Source organism: Dysidea avara, chromosome 4 (genome assembly GCF_963678975.1).
Source record: "Dysidea avara chromosome 4, odDysAvar1.4, whole genome shotgun sequence".
Taxonomy (NCBI): domain Eukaryota; kingdom Metazoa; phylum Porifera; class Demospongiae; order Dictyoceratida; family Dysideidae; genus Dysidea; species Dysidea avara.
The window spans coordinates 378,286-387,656 of NC_089275.1; the positions used below are offsets into that span (position 1 = coordinate 378,286).

The 9,371-nt window shown below is 39.4% G+C and overlaps 1 protein-coding gene across 1 annotated transcript in view; it reads left to right on the plus strand.

Annotated features, from left to right (window-relative positions):
- The window catches only part of LOC136254349 (uncharacterized), a 21,338-nt gene extending 11,990 nt beyond the window's left edge, over positions 1 to 9,348 (plus strand). The window contains exons 11-26 of the mRNA XM_066047029.1: positions 1,828 to 1,949; positions 2,003 to 2,145; positions 2,194 to 2,269; positions 3,648 to 3,916; positions 3,963 to 4,536; positions 4,714 to 4,879; positions 5,042 to 5,124; positions 5,176 to 5,219; positions 5,269 to 5,777; positions 6,523 to 6,667; positions 6,716 to 6,802; positions 6,872 to 7,023; positions 8,629 to 8,721; positions 8,773 to 8,961; positions 9,012 to 9,176; positions 9,222 to 9,348. Of these exons, the coding sequence (XP_065903101.1) occupies positions 1,828 to 1,949; positions 2,003 to 2,145; positions 2,194 to 2,269; positions 3,648 to 3,916; positions 3,963 to 4,536; positions 4,714 to 4,879; positions 5,042 to 5,124; positions 5,176 to 5,219; positions 5,269 to 5,777; positions 6,523 to 6,667; positions 6,716 to 6,802; positions 6,872 to 7,023; positions 8,629 to 8,721; positions 8,773 to 8,961; positions 9,012 to 9,176; positions 9,222 to 9,288 (2,884 nt within the window). The 3' untranslated portion in view covers positions 9,289 to 9,348. The remainder of the gene's footprint in view (positions 1 to 1,827; positions 1,950 to 2,002; positions 2,146 to 2,193; positions 2,270 to 3,647; positions 3,917 to 3,962; positions 4,537 to 4,713; positions 4,880 to 5,041; positions 5,125 to 5,175; positions 5,220 to 5,268; positions 5,778 to 6,522; positions 6,668 to 6,715; positions 6,803 to 6,871; positions 7,024 to 8,628; positions 8,722 to 8,772; positions 8,962 to 9,011; positions 9,177 to 9,221) is intronic.
- Positions 9,349 to 9,371: the final 23 nt, after the last annotated feature.

Genomic DNA, 9,371 nt, shown 5'->3' on the forward strand with positions numbered 1-9,371 from the left:
CAGACTGACTTATCTGAATACATTTTGTTAACAGCAGTAGTGTTTGAGTAACTACTGATTCACTGATATATATATATATATTGTACTTTGTGTGGGAGGATCAAAGCGATGCTGCATAGTGTATTCTTCATACACTACATATTAGCTGCATAACTGTACTGTATGAGTCATGCAGAACAGTTATGCACTTAATTGGGCAAATACAGCACACTTGGGCAAATACAGTACAGTTATGCGGAGAATTTATTTACGGAACGTTACGAAAACAACACATTGTAAATCGTTAAAACCAGCCAAACTAATCCTACCAGTTCGTTCTATGGCTAGGAATAGATTGTATAAACAGTTACAGATCGTCTGATCACGAAGCTATTTAAACACGACTCCACTCAGACAGCACGATTGATCACATGCATGACATTGTAAATTGCTAGAACTAGCCTAACTAATCCTATTAGTTTGTTCTACAACTAGAAATAGATTATATTAACACTTACTGATATCCTGATCACTGAAAATTGCAATGGTTTGAGTACTAGAGAAAATCGCTCCAAGCCAGACTATGGCCAGATGACCAGGAAGTACAATATAACACTTAAAACACTGCCTATGCTTGTGTGTACGAAAAATACAGCACTCGGGGGGTGTCTTGAGGGAAAATACAGCATTCAGCTTCGCCTCGTGCTGTATTAGCCTCTGTATTTTCCATACACATGCGGCAGTGCTTTAACTATAACTTATTGTACTTTGGGTGAAAAGACCAAAGTGAAAAGTGTACTTTTATTTCCATATTGTACACCTGACTGCACACTTCGAAGCTGGCAGGGTGCTGTATTTGTGCTGTATTTGCCCAAGTGTGCTGTATTTGCCCAAGTGTGCTGTAGTTTCCCTTTGATCCCAATACAGCACTGTTGAAACAGTAAACAAGTTGACCAATGCCAGACACATTATCGCATTCCTTTCACCAAACCACTGCAATGTTATGAAGCCATTCAACAATTATGATGTATCATAAACACATAGAACAATGCCATGACCTAAACACAAGTGGGTGAATTACCCTGAAAGCCATTCTTAGTGAATACATGTACAGATAGCGAGGGAACAGAGCAGATGGCGTTATCAACACTACAAAGTGACTCCTGTCCACGTTGTAAAGCCAAGTGGAACACGCTAAGTTAATTCGCTTCCAGTTGCCTTCGTGGTATTGTTCCCAGCGCCACACCATGGCTTCTATAAATGCACTCTCACCCGCTTAACACGATAGCTAGCCTCTCTATAACAAAGTCACAGACTTACTCATGGGGCAGGCCTCAACCGAGGAACAAGCAGTTGGCCACTTACTGTCGCTCTTAGCAGCTCAAATCAATTAAAACTTCGTAGCTAGCTAGCTTCATCATGCTGAATCACTGCAATACACACGGTCTCGAACTTACGCGGATAGGCACTTACCTCGATCCTGCTACTTGGCGTCACCCCCACTCTTCGCAGCCACTACTTTAGTACAATAAACCAGTTAAAGCACCGCCTTTGCTCGTGCAATATGGAAAAAATAGCACTCGGGCATGGTCTTGAACCTAATACAGCACTCGGCTTCACCTCGTGCTGTATTAGTCTCTCGCCCACGCTCTCGTGGTATTTTTTCCATATTGCATTCGTGGCGGTGCTTTAACTAGTATATAATATGAATTTGTAAAATAGAATACTGTTTCACCTTTGGTCCCAATATTGAGTTAAGGACATTGCTTGCTTACATTTTTACTTGGTCAATCTTTCTACATAATTTTGTTGTGTGCCCTACCTGATCACATGATCTCCATCCCATAGTGATGTCAGTATAACAGACAAGGAGGGGCACAGCCCACTACATCTCATCACTGATAGCAACACGGAGAGTATACATGCCCAACGTATGATCACATTGTTATTAGACTTTGGATGTAGTGTAGGTGGGTGGAGCTAGTATCTTGCAGTACTCAATTCTGATTGGTTACTTTTATAGATGGACTGGACCGTCAATTGTGTGCCCCTATACACACAGCTAGTCGCCATGGTTACTGTACAATGATAGTAGCTCTATTAGATGGAGGAGCTGATGTTAATTGTGTGGGTGGGGATAATATGGACACACCTCTTGTTCTATCAGTGAGTTAAGTACTTGATTGGTTCATTTAATGGGTGTTGTTGTTGTAGTCCAGGGAAGGACATTATGAAGCCTCTGAAGTGTTATTGAATCGGAATGCCGATGTTACCATGGTGAATGAAAGTGGTAAGTAGTCATGTTTGTGTAATGTTGTGTATTAACTTGTGAGATATCACATGATTGTTAACAGAAGTGTTAATTTGTGTGCTTTTGAGGTTGGTGGATTAGTAGCTAATTTGTTAACGAACAATTAGCTAATCTGCTAACTGTAACATTAGCCATTTTAACACTATCATGTTTAGTGGCTGAATACAGCAACCATTAATGGCAACATAAACAAACATTTACTGAAATATCCAATAAGCACAGGATAATACAGTGTTCAATACTCTTGCCGTAATACATGTGAGTTGAGTTGGTCAATAAATACATCAAAGAACAATTCCTGTATTAAGTGGTGGAGACTCAGTGACTGCTGGACTACACTGGATACTTCACTAGAGCACAGTTAGGCTTGTGTTATAAATTCCTATTATTCTTTCTGGCAATTCTCTTTTATTTCACCAATTATATTCCTGAAATATTCCCAAATGTTTCCTGGAGTGATTTATGAAGTTAATGTGCAAATAATTGCTAGCAAGCATACTTATGAGATTGAGATGTTCAAATAGAGCAGTCACATCCTTATGAGATTGATCATGAGATACTCAAATAGAGCAGTCACATAGATGGTGACTATTATCAGTTGCTCTAGTAGAGTACACATGTATCTCAATCTTGTACCTTCGTGAAAGTTTCTACAAGAATATTGTGTTAATTCTAATATTTCTGGAATTATCCCTTCTTCCTTTTGATATTTAATTTCCAGCGTACCAATACAACACTAAATTGTTCTGGTAGTGACATCTGCCCAACTTCATGAGAACCTTAAGATTCATCTTTGTTGGAGTGTTCACTGTAATGTTTGGAAACATACCGTAGTTTAGTTTCTGCTTTGAATGTTCCATCTTTAACAGGTGCTAGCACAAGCCAACTCACTCATAATATTAGAGGAGTTATGGGCCTGTACGTTCTCACTTATTGTACAATGTGAGATAGTATTAGCTGATGTCCAAACTTGTTTTCATCACTTGACAAATATGGTAACCCTTTATGGAGCATCATTGTGCATAATAAAGTCACTTGTATCTGGTGTATGCTGTGTCCTCCTTGGTGGTAGTAATGGTGTGTTAAATCTTGGCAAATGTTTAGTTATTAACTTTTAATAACTGTTCATGTTCACTTGAGTATATAGTGAATGTATACACCTGTCAATTGTAGTACTTACATATTTTATTACTTAACATTGTCAGCAAATGATATATGTATGCTACACTATTAGAAGGTTGTCTCACAGTTTGAGTAAGTAGACAAGTTTCCTGTCTCCTACACGTACATATCACTTGTGATTGGTTATTTTAGTTGGCCGTATTTCATTGCTATAGTCTCGATGTTTACACATTAGGTGAGACAGCGTTGTCCGTTGCTAAATCAAACAACTTGAAGCACATTATCAAAGAAGCGTGGGTGGAACAGACAAAATGTAGTCAATCAAGTGTTGATCTGATGACTAGTGGTAGTAATCAAACGGTGGATACGTCACATGATGATGAGGAGTCGAGTGATCAAGTGGGATCACCCGATTCATTACATAGTGGATCACATGATCCACCCAGTGAATCTCATGATCTGATGTCACCATCACTGGCTAACAGGTCGTGCTTCATCACTCAGGTGGGTGTGGTCACTCTGAGATCACATGACATCACATGATCCACAGGCTAACACTTCCTTACCCAGTCCACCAGGGGATCTCATGACTGATATTGGTAACCATGGGGATATTAGTTACCATGGAGACATATTATCCTACAACTCCTCACATGATACTCATTACCATGGTGATGATGAGACGGATTGTGGATACAAACAATCTAAACAAAACACTTCTAGTGATAACTGTACATTAACAAGTGTACCAACTACGCAACATTCTCAACATGAAACACAACAGCAGCAGCAACAACATTCTCAGCAGCCTCAATCACAACAACAACAACAGCAACAACATAAACAATCATCAAAACAATTAAGTGGTAGGAGACCTTCTCTTGAAGGAATGGATCATGTGATCACAGCTGGTAGGTTAAAGAGACAACAATCTAATGAAGACAAGAGCAAGACTGGTGGCGGTGGTGGTGGTGTGGTGGGAGCACAACAAGTAACAAAGACAAGGCATGTTAGTAGAAGAAAACAACATTATGGAGCTTATCGTAGTCAATCAGGCTCTAATCTTTACCATGACAACAGTACAACACCAGCTCAACGACTACCTGTAGTGAAGAGTTGTAGTGGTGAGTTATCAGCTGAACGTTTGATTGTTAAGGAGTTTATACTGGACAACTTTATGTTCACAGTTATTATTATTTTTTGCTGTGTAGTTTTATATTGATCATCTTAGTAATGGTGTGACTCTATAGTGTGATCATGTGATCCTGTGTTATGATCATGTGATCTTGTTTACTATGTAGCCATTCCTCAGAAGTCTTCTAAAGGATCGGCTCATGTGACACAACTACCAAGTATTCTGTCTAATGCCCAACCAGTTTCAATGGTAGCAGTAGAAATGGACAAAGAAGCCATACGCATGAGACAATGGCCTCAGAGTCGTAGTCGTTCCAAGTCTTTACTTGAGAGGTGATAATTTTAAATAAGGTTTATATACTATATTTAACGTAGCAGTTACATGTGTAGGTGGGTAGGTTATAAGCTAGTTAGCTAACTCTCTAGAATATAACTTAATCCATTCTACCTAACTTATGCTATTTCAATGGTAACATAACTATTTTGCTACACTAGACCACAACAAGCTGTTAGCAAGAGGACTCCAGTCGGGTTGACTGTCAGCAAGAGGTATAGTACTGGATCTATACCTGTTAAAGGTGACTGTGTCGCTGTGCGATCACATGATGTTACATGATCTCATATTACAGAACTACCAGCGGTCACTAAGGAACAATCGTTACATCACAGCAAGGTGTGTGGGTATGGTTGTGATGATGTCATAGCTCATGTGATTCCAACAGGTGTCGTTTTTCCCAAATGTGGTTACTCCACAACTTGCTTCTCACCATACATCAAGTAACTATGGCAACCAAAAAGGTCGTTTGTTACCACTTCAACCAGTACATGGTACACCCTCTATTGCTGTGGTATCATCACACTTGTCCCCTTTACATGAGACACTGGAGACTTACCAGAGTGACAAGTCTGGTTCCTCTACAGACACTCCAGATACTCTCACTGGATCAGTTACCAAGACAACCAAAGTTACTGAAGATGAGAGATTTTCTGATGACAGTTTAGAGGGAGGAGGTGTACCAGTGGATAACCTGAGACCACCACTCCCACACAACATAGTTATAAATCACGCCTTCAAGGATGGCTCACAAACATTATCCCCAATATGGCATATGTGTAGTCAGCTACCAGCTGAAGAGGATAGCAGTAGTAGTGGTAATAGTGAGTATATTACGTCATATATCGGAAGACAAACACCTCAACCACATCTCCACCCTCCACAGTCCCCTACAAGGTACGTAGTGGAGTGTATACACATTTAGTCTGTATACCGACCAGATCTGCAAGAATCCCACATGTTAGCACAAGCGTAATTTATAGTAAACACAATGGGTGAAATATCTACATACATAAAGAAAATTCTGTAAATATTTTGAGCTTGAAGGGAAATGCTTACAACAAGAATGTTTGTAGTGTTATGATCCTCAAAGCAAGAGGAGTTCGAAAATCTTTTGTTTGTTTCAGTACTTTCATGAGATGGAAGATATGAGCATTAGTCTGCCTCGTGTAGCAGTTGTTCATTATCATTTTATTCTTGCGTTTTTGTCTTAAGTAGTGTTAACATGTGTTTGAGTGTATACGTGTAAGAGGCAGCATAGCCAAGTGGTTATATTGCCGGCCTGGTAATCGAAGGATTCCAAGTTAATGTTCTGAGATGCTTGTTGTTGTTGTTGACCTTGAGTAAGATCTGTAACATGTCCAACTGTCAATGTTTCATTTAGCAGTGTTGGTAGCATGTAACTGGCTTTATCTACAATGCATTTCTTCTGTGAGCTACTAGTCCTGCCCAGAGGATTTTCCTGCACAGACTGGAGTACCTGAGTAGTGCACAGGTAACTCAATGCTGAAGGGAACAATAGTGTTTTTGGAGCCTTTACTTTGTGTGTGTGTGCCACACGACTTGCACATGGTTCTGTACAGAAGTGTTTGCTCATTATAATGTGTTATGTTACACCTGTAACCTATGATCACCTCTGTAGTATACGTCGTCCTGGAGACAGTGGTCAAGGTGAGAGTGACTCAGAACATGATTCATCTGATGACACTGATAATGATGAGCTGACATCACATGAGCTGATAAAATGGAAGAAAGGACGACTAATTGGGAAGGGAGCATTTGGCAAGGTTGTTATGGCTGGGCTGAATCACATGATTATATCATTGTTGTTGCAGGTATGGGAGGGGCTGATGGAGTCTGCAAAACTAATAGCAGTTAAGGAGGTGGAGCTGGATACAGAAAATGATGAGAAGGCGAAACAAGTAACAATAATGTTATCATAGTGTCCTGCTTATCATGTGATGATCATGTGATGATCATGTGGTAACTAGCAATTCAACAAGTTACAATTGGAAGTTGATATTCTACGTAGTCTGGATCATCGTAACATTGTCAGTTACCTTGGTACCAGTATGAAGTGTGAAGCTGTATACATCTTTATGGAATACATTGCTGGAGGTTCCATCCAGAGTCTCGTCCGTAGGTTAGTGTTTGTTAGCAAATGTTGCGGTACATGAGCAATACTAGAATTTAATAATGACCATTAGCCTATCAGGAGTTCTTAACATAACAAGAATGAGTTATCATTGTACCAAGAGTTAACACATTATAAACTCTTGATTGTACTGTATTGCCTCAAATTATGGCCGGTCTCGTATAAACACCTGGTCCCATTTAGTCGCTGGGGGTATACAGCATCATGACAAAAATAAACGCCGGGTCCCGAATAAACGTCTAGTGCAGTCATTATTTTTTAGCAATTCCAGGCGGTGTTATAAATGATGAAGTGAAGAACATTTTATAGAGTTCCTTTTAAGCTTGAATCTGTGAAATATGCTCAAGGAGAGTCCAGAGAGTACAACACCAAGGTATGAAGTTGACTTGTAAATGCTGATCGGGTATATAAACGCTGGTCTCGCATAGTTGCCGGTCTCATTTAGTAGCTGGGGTAAAAAGTTGCTTGAAAGAAATAAACGCCCGGGCCGTAATTCGAGACAATATGGTAGATTGTTCTGTGAGGTGATAGCAAGTCATCTAGGTAAAAAAGTTAGGTCTCAGACTGTCGAGCCTAAGTATAATTCTGAATTAGGAATTAATTGTCCATTAGTGTATCTGCAGGTGTACTCCTGTGCACTACTAATTCTTGTGTGAAGCTAGGTCCTTCACAAGGTCAGAAATCCCACATCAAGATCTTGTTAATGTTGGAATGATGAAGCATGGAACAGTCTTAGTGTAGTCCTGTTTGATGTTCACCCAAACACCATCTCCGGCGGTTACATGGAATTATGTAATGATGCTGCTCTTGTGAAGGTGTACAGTAAACTGTGTCTCAATCTTCAGCAAGCTGCCGTAACAACATTTAATGCACGATATTAAATCACAGTAAAACAATAAGAAGTGTTATATCCCTACTGTGCATTTTATCTTGAGCACAGTAGGGATATAACACTTCTTATTGTTTTACTGTGATTTAATATCGTGCACTACTCCAGCTTGTTTCAGTACTTTTTATCGATGTGCTATGGTCCCTACTCTAGTTGAAATTTTGTGTACTTTTCATATGTTATTTGTTATAGCTAGATGGCAGTTGGAACCAAGGTGGGTTCACACTGGTTGTACTTCAGATCAGAAAAGATCCTGGTATTACAGTTTCAGCAATGAGTGCTGTCCATCATAATGTGTGGTGTTCAGTTGGGAACTATATTAACATTGATAAAAACTACCGAAACAAGCTGGAGTACATCGAACAATATAGTTAGGTAGCCTGTAAATATTTGGTTAAATATTTTTTGTTTAAAGTCCTTAAAAACTTGTTGAATGCATTTAAGGTAACACAGAAATGTTATTAGCTAAGTTATATTCCTGAAATTAGCTGACAAACTTCAAAAGCTGTTTTGGCTATACATTGAGAATGTCAAATGGAAATGCTTCCAAAGGAATAAGAAGTCACATGGCTGGCCACAACTGGATTAGTATGATATTTAGAATATAATTATATATCAACATAGCATGTGACCAACATGTGTCTACATCAAATCATACTCACATATGTACACATAGTACAGTCACACTACATTTTGTGTTACAGGTTTGGACCTCAACATGATCGTCAGATACAACACTACACAAAACAAATTTTAAAGGGACTAAACTATCTACACTTTAATGGTATCATCCATAGGTAGGTGGGTGTGGTGAAGGTGTGACAGTTATGATCACATGATCCCCTCAGGGACATCAAAGGAGCTAACATTATGGTCACTCATAAAGGACTGGTCAAATTGATTGACTTTGGATGTGCCAAACGTTATTATGAACATATTGGAGCTAGTAATGTGTTCCATTCTGTGAGGGGAACTCCCTTCTGGATGGCCCCTGAAGTAATTTGTGGTCAAGGATATGGACGTCGTTCTGATATCTGGTGAGCCTTGTTATTGTAACCATAGTAACATTGTTGTGAATGTTTAACAGGAGCACAGGTTGTACAGTATATGAAATGGCCACCACCCACCCTCCCTGGGGAGATTTGCCACCTGAAGCTGCTATGTTTCAGATTGGTATAGGCCGGTCAATCCCTAACTTGCCTGATCAATCCGGTTCATCCTTGAAGGAATTTTATCAGTTGTGTCTAACTAGGTGAGTTGTATTGTGTGTGATCACATGATCATCCTGTTACCATAGAGACCCATCAAAACGACCTACAGCACATGATCTGTTAGAAACTAAGTTTATGACACACCCACCATGACAACTGATTATAATAATTTTTGTATTTTTATAAATGATTATTTTCTCCCCTTCAACGTAATCCTAACTCACTGAACCCTAGGT